General features: G+C 41.0%; 1 protein-coding gene across 11 annotated transcripts in view; it reads right to left on the reverse strand.

Moving 5' to 3' along the window:
* SLMAP (sarcolemma associated protein) overlaps positions 1 to 16,434 on the reverse strand; it is a 200,255-nt gene that overhangs the window by 39,682 nt on the left and 144,139 nt on the right. For all 11 annotated transcript variants that reach the window (XM_019504983.1, XM_019504979.1, XM_019504984.1 and 8 more), the window contains 3 exons: positions 6,153 to 6,209; positions 2,206 to 2,286; positions 1,878 to 1,937 (listed from right to left, as the gene is read on the reverse strand). In XM_019504983.1, coding sequence (XP_019360528.1) covers positions 1,878 to 1,937; positions 2,206 to 2,286; positions 6,153 to 6,209 — 198 coding nt within the window. The remainder of the gene's footprint in view (positions 1 to 1,877; positions 1,938 to 2,205; positions 2,287 to 6,152; positions 6,210 to 16,434) is intronic.

Raw genomic sequence — 16,434 nt, forward strand, 5'->3', positions numbered from 1 at the left:
TGAAGATGAAACCAAGTGAGAGACAAGTGCCGAGGACTGATTTTGTATTAACATCAAATGGGCTATGGATTATAAAGAAGGAGATTTTAGATGTGACCTTCACCAATCACTGGGTGTTGAGAATTCAAGTGAGTATAGATGAAAGTAAAGGTAGGAGGAATGGGATGTGGAAGTTACATGTTCAATTTTTGCAAGATCAGAAGACCTGTCAAGAATATGTGAAACTCTATAAAGGATAGAGGATGCAGGTAAGCATGGGGAGCAGGGGATGGAAGTCCAAGGGACTGTTTGAGGGGGGGAGGGGAGAGGTTGTGCATGCCTGTTTGGGGGGGCAAGGGAGGGAGTTGTGCATGCCTGTGTGCGTGCACACATATGTATGTGTGCATGTCTGTGTGCACCTGCATGCCAGCATTGGGGACAGTGGCTGAGGTAGGGCAGGGGGAACGGGGGAAGAATCAGTGAGGGAATGAGGTGGGGGTGGTGCTTCACAGCAGGGAGCTGCATGTCTGGGGCCAGTGGCACGGGGCAGCACGCATACATGCACAGGCCTGCACTCATTGCTCACACTCTGGCCCAAGCAGGATGGAAGCAGCGGGGGACCCCCTTTGGCAGGGCTTGGAGGGGGGAAGGGAATTGCGGATCGGGAGTGAAGGGCACCAGCATGGGAGAAGGGGGCCAGGAGACTGTGGACTGGGCACAGCGAGGGCCAGGGGGTATGGCTCAGGAGAAGCCATCAATCTTGGCAAATGGGTCCCAGTACGAAAAAGGTTCAGAACCACTGTATTAAGGCACAGCAAAACCAACTGCTAGCCCTGAAGTGGCATGTAAGATCTTAAAAGCAATAAATGCTCTGACAAGCTGCATTGAGTAAAATGACTGGCTAATAAGCAGCTATGGATGAGAATTACAACAGATATTGCTAGTTTATTGCTAACAAATCTCACAAGATAGGAACATAAGGGAAAATATCATCTGGTAAATAAACAGAGTTTTCCTATTACTAAAATCATTAAAAATAATTCAAGAGCACAACTGCTTCTGCAGGGAGGTAAAACAAAACAGATTAAACAAACCAAAATATAATAATGAAATTATATTCCTGCTTTGCAATAATTTATAAACTTGGTGATGACTACTTGAACTTTTAAATACAGAAGGTCAATATGGGAACAACGGGTAATCCAGAAGAGTGAAAGAAAATAGCAGCAGCAAGGGAGTGGCCTGATAAAGAAAAGTAACTAGATAGAGCATCTCTGTTTCAGTGCCTGAAAGCGTCAATATGTGATTTTTTTTGTGGTCTGATAAGCCAAAGTACTATTTTTTCAAATGCAATAAGCAGAAATGGGGCTAAGTAAAGCACACACACAGACATTCAGTAGGGGGGCACTTACATATTACAAAAAGTGAACTAGATGATCTGCTAGATCATTTCCACTGTTAGCTATTTTCATCAAAACCAAAAAAATATGTACAACTATGTTAATCTTCCAGTACTTTTTAAAGAAAAAAAATAGTGTATTAAATTGTAAAAGCAATGCGTCCCCAATACAAGGTATCCATCATTCCCTATAAGACACCAGGAGAATTTCAAAGGGTAGCCAAATTGAACTCTGGCAATAAATTAACTCTTTCCTTCTTTGAGACCCAAGATTACATGTCAAATTTGGGAAAATTTACATGTTGCAAGTTATTTTTTGGCTCCTGTGGATGAAGGACTGCAGATGCAAAGCACCATTACAGTCTTACATACACGTCATGCGCTTTGCTTATTAAGGTTCTTCTACATGAAGAAATGGAACAATCAAAAAGCACAAGTTATGTAAAATGTAGACCTTTCTTAATGCACCTAAAATTTAAAAAAGTTATTTTCTGTTTACCTTTTAGAAGCGATACTTTAGCAACAGGTTCATTTAGCTCTTGTTCATCCATCTGGGCATCTAAAAGAAAAGACGTTACATTGCAATGGGTATACTGAAGTCAAGTTCTGTAATCAGATTCTGCAAACAAATCAGAGGAACTTTCACTGTTTCTTCCGCCCCTTACAATTAGCTCCAGGGCAGCAAGATGCAAAATCAAATAATGTTCTCTACTTAAAACATGCAGTTGGTTCAATTTAATAAATTCTTAATGATAAGCTTAATGCTAGATGAAAAGAGAACACTTGAAAGCAATGCAATCTTGCAGAAACTTATATCGAACACTTACCTGTAGTGTCGTCACTGCTTTTCTCCTTGCTTGGGCTGAGTGTGTCTGACAAATCAGATTCTTTTGCTTTTGCTTGGTTCTCTGTAAGAAACAAGAGGAAGCTCAACTAAAATTCACCTATGTTCCATACAACTACCCCCCACCCTCACTATAAATTCTAGGTCTGCCATTACTTCTAAGTTGCAAGTGCAGAACTTCAGAAGACTGGCACATTTGTTCTTTAAAGGAGCCAAAATTTTCCTTAGGTCTTTTACAGTCCTCCAAAACTGACCGAATAACCATAGGGTCACATCTCAAATGCTACAGCCTGTCACGGGATGTAGCAGCCTCACGTATAGCCAGAGCTTTTGTTTAAAGCTGTACTCCTGCCAGTTGGAACCCAGTGTAAAAGCTGATTGTTTTATTCCATCATTCAGGGAACAAATCAGGAAAAAAAATAGAACAACCTTTCTGGAACAATACAGATATTGTAGTATGCAGGAAAGAAACAGCTATTAGGAACAAAACCCTATTTTGCAGCATTTTGGACAAGTAAAACAACAGTAACAGGTGCTTGTATACATTGTAATGGAATAAGAATAGGAAATGAACCATAAATAAAGAGTCTGTAACATGATCAACATAAAAATTAATAACTATAAGTCATTTTAAGTTTTTGTTATAATTACTAGGAAATGAGCTACATCCCTTCCACTAAAGCACCTCTGAAGGGCTTGTGAAACAGCCTTCCCATACTTTGCTCATAATATATTAACATGACATGTACCATGGCCACAGAAAACAAACTTTTAGTTAGGTCAAGGGGCTTCATGAGGAGAACAATGAGAAGGGCTTAATTATACAAATTCATCCTCTTGCCCATGCACCTGTCTTCTTGACTCAAAGAGGCTAAAGATTCATTTTTACATGCCTCCTTAATTTTATTTCCAAACTTCAGGGTAGCGCAGATGGATGCACACCTCATTAAACAGACACAGCAGGTCTGGACCAAAAAACATTAAGGATGTGTCAGTTACGAATTATGCCCTTAACAAAGACTTGAGGTATATATAATGAATTTTTGGCTGACTACATTCTGCCTTGTTTGGCTGCCTACCCCAAATTAGTGGACACTTCTTCTGAGGCATAACTGTTAGGTAATGAAGGATTTAAACAGAGCTATTATAATGTTATCAGCAAAACAATCTTTTCTTCCCTACAAGTACACAGCATTTCTTCACCTACTAATACAGTACATGCAAACAAGGGATCTGGACAGAAAGAAGGAAGGAGACCATGCAATTATAGACAAATGGATGCATGGAAAATTCATTAGGATTGGCAGGCTGAATCATGTGAAAAAAACCCCCCAAACAATTCAGCATTGTGAGCGTAGCATTTTATGCCAGAAAACAACCTGAAAGAACTGATGAAGAGAAAGAAACCAAAGCCCAAGCAGCAAACCTTGACAAGCAGACTAGACCCAGACAAGTTAATGATGGAAAACACTTTTCCCCTTTCCTCCAAGACAAAGAAAATAAAACTGTACATGCTTGCTGCCCCAGAATACCCAGGTATGTGTGAAACAGAGGAGACTAAAAAGAAGCCAGCAAGGTGTCTCATTCTGGCTGATTTACATCCATCTGTTAACAAAGGTTGCACAACCATCCACATAGGGGAAGGGCAGACTGGTGAGCAGAGCACAAGACTAGGGGTTTAGGAGATCTGACACTCCTGGCTCTAATTTAAACTTCATAATTCACTATAGACAAATTGCTTAAGCTCTAATTTGTTTGCCTGGAAAATAGGAATAGTACTTTTTTTTCTCTCTCTCAAGGATAAAATATCTAATGTTTTTAAAGTATTTTCTCATATTTAGACAAAGGAACATTACACTATTGAACACTTATAATCTTGCCATAACGCTAACCAAAGCAATATAATTTTCCTTAAAGACAAGACACTGAAGTCAAAACTAGCTGTAAAAAGCCATGCACATGAGTTATGTCAGCGGTCATTTAAGAAACATTAATATGAACAATTCTGGCATCTGGTTTATTCAGGTTTCCACATGGCCATATATGGAAATGTAATTTCTTATTCAATACAAAATGGGAGGCAAGATACTAATTCCAAACCTGGACTCTGTACTGCCCCCATGCCCTCCTTCAAAACTCTGAATCCTTGAACAGGGTTGGACTTTACTGGATCTTACCAAAATCATGTGCCAGTTCTAAATCTGAAACGGCAGAGGGCAAAGGCTTAAATGGCTCTGTAGGTCCAAGAAAAAAGTAGGATTCAACAAAATACAAGGGACTTTGGTGACAATCTCATTTTCTCATTGAGAACTGCTTTGCACCGATGCCTTAATGGGTTTATCTATGACACAAGACTGCTAAGCTGAAACACACTACCACTGCTTTGCCAATGGTAGCATGCAGTTGCACGACTTCTGCTTTGGAGGCTGTTAGTGCAGAGCTACACACAACAGTCAGCACATTTTTATGTTGAGGACTTATTGATTATCCTTGGTTAAGCAGTTACAGTCAATACTGAAAACAATAGAACCATTTACAGGTCAGGACTGAGGTGCACTAGCAAAATTATGGGGGAAAATTCACTAGTTACTCTAGGTTTATATCAATTAAACATATTTCAGAGTCTAGCTAAGTGAATATTACTTAGTATATCAGTAATTAAACTATACTCACCTTTTCAAAATTTGCAAGAGTAGCATTTTAATAAAAATATTCATTTTTATGTAGCACTCTAGTGGCACATTTTCCTCAACTTTCAATACAGTTTAAAACGATAAAATCTTTTTTGAAATTGTTGACATGACACTTATTAGATGAGATGGAATGCGCTGACATCAATACTAAAAATAACTCACCATTTTGCAAGATAATTGGTATGCAAGCATGAAGTTACAGTTGTGTTTATTGTATGCATTCTTTTGCCAAATAAGGCAAATAAAGCAAGTTGTCAGTAGTTTATACAAGCTCAGAAACAAGCTAAAATGTAACTGCACAAAGAAGATAACAGAAAAGAAATCTAGATTTTAACTAATATAGGGTTTAAAGAACAAATGCTGGACCCTAAAATGACCAAAATTTGTTTTAAAAATAAACAATCAGTGATGAGTGAAGGACAGAGAAGTTAAAAGAAATTATCCTATATTGAACCATAGCTATGAAAAGCATTAAAAAAATTAAATAATGAGTGTCAGCTATCAATTTACTGCCAGAAAATAAAATCAATAGCTAACAGTTAACAAAACAAAGAACTATCAAATTAGTTATACACATTTGTAGCAGTCTTGATTTTGACTTTGCAGTTTAGGACTGATCAATACTTAGGGATCTAAGTTGTACATAGGCATTTGAGTGCTTTTTAAAAGAAAAACAGTTTGTTAATGTTCTGTTTCTTAAGGGAAGCAAGCACCTTCATATGCTCTTGTCTTTAAAAGCAGGTTTATAAAGGGTGGAGATCAATTTAACACCATGTTGCTTAAATTATTAACAAGTTAAAGCACACACTTCACTTTTCCGCCTAACTGTTAAGGCCAGACAATGTTTCCTGGTTTTCATTACAGTGAACAATCCCAGTTTGTGAGAGGCTACCCAAGCTTATTAAAAAACACCCCAGCCTTTAAAAGACAAAAAACCCCAGACAAAAAACTTTGAATAAGAAAAATCAGTCAAGTCAGTCAAGACTAGTCTTTCATGCATCCCTACCCATCGATAATAATTTCATCCAGACATTTTGCTAAACTAATCCATGAAGTGGAGTTTCAGTGGATACAAACATATAGCCCCTTTAGGGTCTTTTAAAAAAAAAGACTAATTCAAATATTTAATAAACCAACAATAGTAAATATTTAAATCAGAAACTGTGACAAAGAATCATTCAGAGTATGTAAAGCACATTTTAAAGAAACCAGAGTTATATAAATCGAGAAGTCTAACCTTTTAATAGCTTTGCTTCTTCCACTTTGGTTAGATGTCCCTCGTCTATGAGCTTGTCTGCCAAACAAAACAAGAGTTACTATCCCAGCTCAAGTTAAGCATTTCCCTGTACGTGTCTACACAGTCTACATTCCATGACCGAATTAAAAGCTGATAATATTACTCTATGACCATGCTTGAACAAAAACTTTAGTCTGGCATAGCAAGAGAAGCAGATTATCAAAAGTCTGCTGTAATATAAAGCATAATGAACACAGCAGAATTTATATTAGACCTTTGCTCTACAATTTGCTGAATAGCTTCCAGAGTCAAATTCTTCAGTCCTCCAGGAAATTAATAAAGGACTAATTTTATTTTAAATAAGTTAGGCAGAACTTCTTAGAAAAAGCTATTTTATAAAAAAACCCAAAGGTTTAAGCATTTACTTCCACCATAGACTTCCATGTCTGGTACTGTGACAATCTGGAAACAAATTGCAGGTGGTGTCAACAGGCAGGGAGAATCTAAAAAAGATCTCTATATCTAAAAACTCTCTGAGATTTGCCAAACAAAACTGTTTTGGTGCTAACTAAACATACTTTTGTAAACTGCCCAATTTAGATGTGGGAAGCTCCTTATCTGTATGCAGTAGTTAAGGGATGGAGTTTGCTTGTCTACATCATATGCTAGCAAATGTGCATGAACACTTAAGGAATTGGCAAGTTTGTTGCTCAATTACAGCCACACCATAGAGCACACGAAGGCAAAAAATAAGTACACATGGAAATTAAGTATGAATTTATGAAGGAACGAATTGTTAGAACTGTTGAACTAACTAGTAACTAGCTGGTAACTTCATGAAAGGTGCTTCCACAAAGGTCCTTCAAACTTAAAAAACATCTAGTGGTTCCAATTCTCAGAACTGCCATGTGCCTTGCATCTTAAAAGTCTCTCTCCTACCATCCATCTTTGGCATCTGGCTATGTTTTAGACACGGATCAGGGAATATTCCCCTGCAATTTCTCTTATTGGCTGGGAAGAGCTATGGTGGCAACAGGTTTCAGGCTGCCTCTCTGTCTGTTTCCTGTGCCCCCGCCCTGCTGGATTCTAGCAGAGAAGCAAGAGCTTTAAACAGAATGGGATGCCCTTAGAGGACAAAGCAACTGGATGTTTAGCCTCATGTCCTACTTGTGGAGAAGCAACAAGGTGCAATGGGAGTACCTTGACGGTAATGAAAAGGGACAGAAGGCTCACGACTGAGAGCTCATATTGGAAAAGGACAAGAGATGTGGGGTACAGGATAATGTGAGGGGGAAAACAAAAGACAAATGGTGAAGTACAGATTGGGAGACAGTTGTATAGAGATTAAAGAGATACATAATGACATAGAAGGAATAAGCATAGAAATCAAAGCAATATTATAACTTTAATACTCTACTAAAGAAAGTTTGCTTAGTCAATCATCTTCCCTTATGACTCAACAGAAGAATGTGCACAAGTAATTTTCATGAAGAATTTCAGGGTTTAAATGATGATTACACCATTTTGTTAAATTTCATATCATTATTGCTATCTTACATAGACTTAGTAGACTTCCAAACAAATAGCATGTGGTTTGTCATGACTAAAGACATCTCTCTCACCTCAACACTAGTTCACAGTGATGTGCCATCATCTCTTGTACTAGGCTACCTAGATGCATGTCAAGTCGTGTCCTCTTTTATTCTAGCTTGCAGTCAAGGCACTCTCACTTGAGATTTTCAAAAACTGAAGGGGAGCAACATTTGGCCTGCACTCCCCTCTCTGTCTACTTAAGTTCATCTGTGGGGTGTCCACACTAGTGATATCATCCATGCAATGAATACAAAATTATCAAAGCAAGAGATTCTTGATATTTGCTTGTTGAAAGGCACCATCACAAGTCTGACAAAACCATACCAAGATAGAGAGACAGAGTATGGAGAAACTAAAGATGAGCTACGAGAAAGTGAGAAACTGGGGGAATATAACCCACAGAAAGTAGACCTCTCACCAAAAAATGCAAAGCAAAGGGTGGGGGGAAGTATTCCTTAAATTTCTGTGCAAAAAACCCTTTGAGAATTTATCTACTAACAGGCTGCATGCACCAATAAATGCATGTAAATCTGGCCTAAAATTGCTCAGAACAGCATGAATAAAGCAGATGGCAGCATGGCAGAACTTGCCCACAGTGGCTCCTGTATGCTGTGCTCTAGACATGATATTGGAAGAAGATAGTGAAATTGAAGCCTCCTGGGCAAGGGAGATCTGAAAGGAAGTAGACGTGTTGGAAATGGATGCTTATTCACTGGAAGCAATGTAGCCATAACTGTGCAGACAGACCAATTAGCTTGGGGATAGCTATTTGGCTTGGAGACCACTTAGCATGAGCGATTAATAAAAGAATTCCTCAATTCTCTCTCAAGCAATTCCTCTGAAGCAAACTTGAGAGTGTTGCTGCTGAACAGTTTATGGTGAGGACACAGCCAAAGACAACAGCTTGAAGAAAATGGCTTTGCCTCCTTGGATTTCCATAAACTACTGGATTGTCACACTGGAAGCATATAGTGTAGAAAAGGTAAATGACTATAAATAGTACATTACATTCCTACTGAGCTGGTCACAAAAGAATACAACCTCCAGAAGTAGATCTTAGGACTCTGAATATTTAGGTGAGATGGACAAAGGCTGTAGATCTCCATAGTCCAGCTTGAAGATCATGAAGAGGTTCTTGGGAGAATCACACATTTACACACCATCTTCTCAAAAGGAAAATGAACAAAACCAATTTCTTCCCAATCATCCTCCAAGGAAAAAATGGAACCCTACACAGAATCTTCCAAAGGAATCTGCCTTTCTGGAGTAAATATCTAAGATTTTGTTCTACTGGGGATACCAACCAACTCCCTCCTGTGCTATTCTATGAAGAAAGACACAACAGAAGGCCAGTCAGGATCCAGGCTAACCCACTCCTTTTGCAAGCAACCCCTTTTTGACAGCGAATATGAAAGAACAATGAGGTTGTTTCTATTCCTAGAGCTGCAGAGATGCCCTGAAACAGAGAAAAAGGCTAGAAAGCCTGTTCCCCAAGTGCTATGGTTGTGTTTAGCAAGTTTTTTGGAGAAGCCTTCAAAAAGAACCTTTGTAGATAAGAGTACAGAAGAAGAAAAGATGTTACTTAACTAGGTTATGAATTTCCTTTAAAAAAACAAAGAGACACAACTAGAAGACAGCAGAGATACTAACTAACGTCACAAGTGCATCAACTTGTGATGTGCAATTTGAGTCTCTGAACTCCTGGAAGAATCATTCTTGGGTTCTGGTCTCAAGAGTCTGCAGGGGCTTCTAAAGCATAATACAATAACCAAGGTCAGAGCTGGTTCTACCCCTCTTTCAGGCCTGAATATAGAAACTGTCATTGAGTATGCAGATGGGTGGAGCAGATCCTTAAGGCTGCAGGAAAAAAAATCTACACGAGAGACACTATCAGCCTTTCATTCTGGATTGTGTGTGGTGGGTCTTTTTTGGTGTTGTTGAGAGGAGAGTCCATTTGTCCCTCCCTGATAGATGCCATTCCAAAACTCTACTGAGGTTTGGGATAAAGACAGCATTTCAGTCATATACCAGCTGCAGCTGCTCCCAGGGGAGGGTGCGAGCAGCTGGGGAAATCTGCCTGCATGCTTCGAGAATGTCACACTCAGATTAGCTACCACCTGCCTAATATAAAGACAAAAATGACTCATCCATTCCAGTGGCAGTCAACGCCATGAAGCAATTACACAGGATAAGCTTGTAGCCTGGCTCTGACAACAAATCGATGATTTTGGAACTTCTACAATTCCCTGTATGGTAAAAATTGAAAGCCATCTAGAGAGAAACGAGTCTTTTTGACCTGTCTCCTCTTCCTGGAAAAAAAAAAAAACTTATTTCAACAGTCTCTCTTTTTTATTATTTATTGCAATTAACATTAAGGTTAAAAAACATGCTTAGTCCACCATAACGGTTCATTGTGTTTTAGTCTGTGTGGACAAAGTATTTTAACATAAACATCATGAACTATAGCTCAATTTTATTTTAAACTGACAAAGCAGTGGCAAATAGAAGCAACCTCATTCAAACACAAGTGAAACAATTCAAAGCTGTTACTGGTAACATTATTTACTTTTAGTGACTAAGGTCCTCCTCTGCTATACAACAATTTAACAGCAGTAAGCAATCTGAAAGCTAAAAACATGTAAATCCATGCAAGGTGCAATGAAGCATTAGTGTATTTCAAAACAAATAGCAAACAGTTTGTTTCAATTCGTCCATTTTTATACACGAACAGGAACAGATTATCACCCTCTGAATTAAGCATAAGATTACTCTGTAATTTTGTAGCGAGTTATAACCCAACATGACTAAGGGTGACAGAACCTGGATCACATTCAGGGAATATTAAGTGACATTTAATACAATGCTGTTAGCATCTTGTGACCACTTTATTTTAGAGAGAGACTTAGGAGGCAAACCAGATGCACAGTTTGCTAAATATATGCATTTCTATTATCAGAATAGAAAAGCAAGCAAAGATTTCAGGTTTAATTTTTCATGAAAGTACAAATAGTTTTTAACTATTGTATTATCCAGTGACTGTCCAATGAGAAGGCAAGACACACCAGTACAGCAAACTAGCTTACTGTAACAAATTATTTACTTGAAGAGTAAATTTTTCAGTTCATCTTTAAAGACAGGCTTGTGTTGGTACATTTTTATTTATGTCAAGTGAAGATGACCTGGTGTGGGTTTTTTTCCCCCTCCCCTTTTTTCCTTTTAACAAAGGGTAGTCTACTTTTTTCTGAGAATTACCCTTTGTCTTTGTTTGGACCAGGGTTGGGTAATTATTTCAGCTGGAGGGCCACTTAATGAGTGTTGGTGAGCTGTCAAGGGCCACAAACATAATCTTTCATAAGGTATCATTGTAATATATTAGAGATTAAAAACAAAGCATATATTAAAAACATCAAACATCTACTCTACTTTTATCATTACTTTATACACTTTATATATTATATAATTTAATATATACATTTTATTTTAACAAATATTTTTGTCCTGGTTTATGGGGGGATTTTTTAGTAGTATATACATAGAGGCAATTGCATAACAGCTGAAAATAAAGTCTTACTCTTGTATATTGGGGAGGGCTGTGGGGGGTGGGGAGTGTGTGTGGGGAGGTGGAAGAAGGACTGGTGGAGGGTTGTGTGGGGGTATGGGCATGTGGGTTGGGTGGGTGTAATGAATGTGTGTGTGGGAGGGGGGGGCTGTCTGCCTGCTAGGTCCTGAGAGCCACCCAGGTTGGGGGGAGGAAAGGAGAAGGGAGGGGCAGGGGATGCATGCAGCAGAGCTCGCTCAGTTGGTGTGGTGAAGATGCAGGTTCAGTCTGCCCTACCATCCAGCCCATAGCACTCTGCTGAAACTGAGCCCCACCTGCTCCTGCCTGGGGCAGCCCACACCTGCATTCCTGCACTAGATGATATCACTGCTGTGGACACCCCAAAGATGCACTTATGTGGAGAGAGAGGGGAGCTAAGGCCAAACGTTTCTCCCCTGCATTTTTTGAAAATCTCTAGTAAAAGTGTTTTGACTGAATGCTAGAATAAAAGAGGATGCGACTTGAAGCTCTGCACCTTCCAGACAGCACCGCTCTGGCCCTGGCCAGAGAGGGCCAGCTTCCCAGGAGGGCTGCTGCAGCACCCACCCAGGTACTGCTTGGCTTCATCCACCTCCAGCAGCTCCTCCACCTCCTGCTTACCCCTGCTGCACTGCTCCGGGCAGCAGCTAGCACGGGGAAGCCATGGGGGGACATGCTGGGCAGCAGCCAGGGGGGGAGGAAGCTATAAATGGGAGGCTCCTGCCCTAGTGGAAAAGACTTCAGCTCCAACTCCCAGATGCCTTCCACCCACTCAGGCACCCACAGGTGGCTGCTCATCAAACCAGGCAGGCAGCCAAGTGGGTGGAAGGTGGCTGGGAGCTAGACCCCACATAATAGGGCAAAAGCCACCTGGCTGCAGCTCCCCCCACACCCTGCCTGGCTGGGCATCTACTGCCCGGCAGGAATCCCCATGGCTTTCCATGTTACCTGTTGCGTGGAGTGTTGCAGCAGGGACAGGAGGAGCTCCTTGGGGCTGGTGGGGAGCTGAGCACCTGCCAGGAAGCTGTATGCCCTGGCCAGGACCAGGGTAGTGCTGTCTGGCAGGTGCAGGCAGGGTGTAGGCATGAGACCATGATGGCGTTGCCTGCCCCACATGGGAGCCGGCAGAGGTCAGCCCCATGTGGAGCACCATGGGGACAGCTGTGGGCCAAATTCAATCAACTGGTGGGTGCCTGACCATGGGCCAGATCTAATCAGTTGGCAGGCAAGATCTGGTCCACAGGCCATATTTCGCCCACCCCTAGTTTAGACTGCAAGAACTCTGAGATGAATACATCATTCATGCCTTGCTACTCTCCCCTGCCTGACTTCCTATTAACATGGCTAACTACCTCTCTCAAGTTGCAACCTGCTAATACCTCTGTTACTAGCAGTAAAAGTCATTTTTTTTTTTGGTCAGAACATGTTCATGAGTTAGCACCTATACAGAAAGGCTGGAGTAATTTCATCTTCAAGTAGGATATCCTTATTCCAAAATGTCACCAATGTTAACAAACAACAAACCAAAAAAAAATCCCCTAAATCTAAACAGCAGAAAAGAGCAGAAATATTATAAAATGCACAAAATTTTTAGCTATTTAAATGGCTTTGCGTTTCATCACTAATGTGCCCTATACATAATTTAAGAAATTATTATAAATATTTTGAGTAATGCAAAGATATGCAAAAATTAAATTCTTCTTTGAAAATCATAATGAAGTTGGTTGTGTTGTATAAGATATAGCCATGTTTATGAAAACAGAAGAAAAAAGTTATGATGAGCGGTGATTTCATAGACATTAGGACTGGAAGGGACCTCAGAAGATCTTCAAGTCCAGCCCCTCACCCAAAGAGCAGGAAGTCAGCTGGGGTCATAGATCCCAGCAAGATAAGCATCCAATTTGCTCTTGAAGGTGTTCAGTGTAGGTGCTTGAACCACCTCCAATGGCAGGCTGTTCCAGACCTTGGGGGCTCACACAGTAAAGAAATTCTTCCTTATGTCCAGTCTGAAACGGTTTTGCAGTAGTTTATAACCGTTCGACCTCGTCGTCCCTTGGGGCGTTCTGGTGAACAAACGTTCCCCCAGATACTGGTGGTCACCCCTGAAACATGGAAGAGAAATCGTATTGCTTTCCTTCTCTTCTGTCTGTGTGCTGTTTTGGGCACTTTCAGTAGCATCATGTGTCCCCTCCAATAACATTATAATAAAACATTCACAGATCTACCCCATGAAATCATGGGCCAATGAAGTCAATGAAATATCAATGGGGTTAGGATTTCACCTTATAATAATATGGTGAAAAAGTTCTGTAGTTAACAGAAATTTGCAAACTAAGGGAAACGAGATGTATTCAGCAGCCATATCAAGCTACTGCTGCCCAGGATCATTCAGAACACACGCTCATAAAATTTCACAAAGGGCAAGCATGGAATCTTGAAAGACAGAAGCTTGGTTTTTAAAAAAATTCCTGAAAATTAAGGGTCTACTCTGCTTTGTGACTGAATGAAATTCTGGTGCCAAACTCCCTTAGGCTTGTTCAAAATTCCAATCCCTTATTACCTTGTAAACTAAATCTCCCTAAGGGCAACCCATTTCATGATCACTCAACTTCTTTTCAGCCCGTTAATAAATGATTGCATAACAGAGAATCACAGAAAATTAGGGTTGGAAGGGACCTCAGGAGGTCATCTAGTCCAGTGTTTCTCAACCCATGGGTCATGACTCAAAAGTGGCTCATAAGAATATATGAAAGGGAAGCGAACAAACTTTAAAAATGGATCAATAAAACGGATTCTATTTTAAAGGAGAAAAATGTGGGAAACCATGGCTTTTCTCTTGCAGGCTGTCAAGAGTTCTAGCCTGCGTGGGGCTGCTTAGGATCCCCCGTCCCCCACACACTCCTTGCCCCACACACTGGAGGGCTGGGGTCTGGGGGTGGAGGGGGCAGTGGGTCAGGAGTCAGCAGCACTGGGTCAGGACTGGCCAATGATTACAAATGGGTCCCAGTACAAAAGAGGTCGAGAACCACTGATTTAATTCAACCCCCTGCTCAAAGCTGGACCAGCCCCAACTAGATAATTCCAGCCACAGTTTTGTCAAGCCAGGCCCTTAAAAGCCTCCAGAGATGGAAATCCTACCACCTCTCTGGGTAACCCATTCCAGTACTTCACCACCCTCCTAGTGAGATCGTTTTTCCTAAGAGACAACCTAAAGCTCCCTTGCTGCAACTTGAGACCATTGCTCCTTGTTTTGTCATCTGTCACCACTAAGAACAGTCCAGCTCCATCCTCTTTGGAACCCGCTTCAGGTAGTTAAAGGCTAGTATCAAATCTCCCCTCAGTCTTCTCTTCTGCAGATTACATAAACCCAGTTCCCTCAGCCTCTTCTCAGAAATCATGTGCCCCAGCCCACAAACCATTTTCATTGCTCTCCACTGGACTCTCTCCAACTTGTCCACATCCCTTCTATAGCGGGGGGGGGCACAAAACTGGACACAGTACTCCAGATGTTGCCTCACCAGTGCAGAAAAGAGTAGAATAATTACTTCCCTCAATCTCCTGGCAATGCTCCTACTAATGCAGCCCACTATGCTGTTAGCCTTCTTGGCAACAAAGGCGTACTACTGACTTGCATCATCTTACTGTCCAGTGTAACCCCCAGGTCCTTTTCTGCAGAGCTGCTGCTTGTCCAGGCTATAGCAGTGCATAGGATTCTTCTGTCCTAAGTGCACGACTTTGCACTTGTCCTTGTTGAACCTCATGGGATTTATTTTGGCCCAATCACTCTGAATCCTAGCCCTAAGCTCCAATATATCTACTACACCCCCCATCTTGGTGTCATCCACAAACCTGCTGAAAGTGCAACCAATTCCATCTTCCAAAGCATTAAAGATATTGAACCAAACTAGTGCCAGGACCAACCCTTGGGGGACTACACTTGATACTGGCTGTCAGCTAGACATTGAGGCATTGATTACTACCTGTTGAGCCCAACAATCCAGTCAGCTGTCTATTAGGGCTGTGCAAAGAAGCAAGTATTCAATTTGGATTTGGCTGATTTGGAGGGACAGTGGCTCAAGTCACTGTCACGATTCAATTCGGCTGGATCGGATTTGAAGATTCAGCGCCAATTCAGAGATTCGGCCATAAACTGAACAGGCAGCAGTCCCCACCCCACTGGACACAGCTGCCTCCAGCTGGTAAGTCTGTTGTGGTGGAGGGAGGAAACAGTGCGTGTCCAGCATGGTCAAGGATTGCTGCCTGTTTAGTCTACGACCGAATCTCCAAATTGGCGCCAAATCTCTCCAAATCAATTTGGAGGCTGTCAATTTGATTTGGACCTTTTAATGGGTCTCCGAATTCAATCTGAATTCAGAGATTCAGCTGCCGATTCGAGCCAAATCTCCTGCGAATTGAACTGGCTGAAGCTTCACACAGGCCTACTTTCTATCCACATTACAGTCCATTCATCCAACCCATACACTTCCTCAGCTTCCTTACAAGAATGCTGTGGGAGGCAGTATCAAAAGCCTTGCTAAAAGTCAAGGTATATTATGTGTACTTTTCCATGTATGCACAGAGACAGTTATCTTATCATAGAAGGCGATCAGGTTGGTCAGGCATGACTTGCCCTTGGTGAATCGATGCTGACTGTTCCTAATCACCACCTTCTCCTCCAAGTGCTTAGAAATAGATTATTTGAATATCTGCTCCATGATTTTTCTGGGGACTGAGGTAACACTGACTGGTAAGTAGTTCCCCCTGGATCCTTTTCCCCTTTCTTAAACATGGGCACAATATTTGCCCTTTTCCAACCGTCCAGAACCTCCCACGATAGCCACGAGTTTTCAAAGATACTGGTCAACAGCTCTGCAATCGCATGAGACAACTCCCTCAGCACCCTTGAATGTGTTGCATCCAGCCCTATAGACTTGTACACATCCATCTTGACAGACTAAGAACATCCTGGTAACTGGAGTACATTCTTACATGGAAAAACATCACCAAGTATTTATGCATTTAATACAATTAGCAGGTTGTCCTTTTTAAGAGTTAATTGCCTCATTTTCTTATGCTCTTCATTTCATTTTCTATCTGCTTTCCTTTCTTTCC

The sequence above is a fragment of the Gavialis gangeticus genome, unplaced genomic scaffold (assembly GCF_001723915.1).
Source record: "Gavialis gangeticus isolate Ggan-Ray unplaced genomic scaffold, GavGan_comp1, whole genome shotgun sequence".
In the NCBI taxonomy this organism is placed as follows: domain Eukaryota; kingdom Metazoa; phylum Chordata; order Crocodylia; family Gavialidae; genus Gavialis; species Gavialis gangeticus.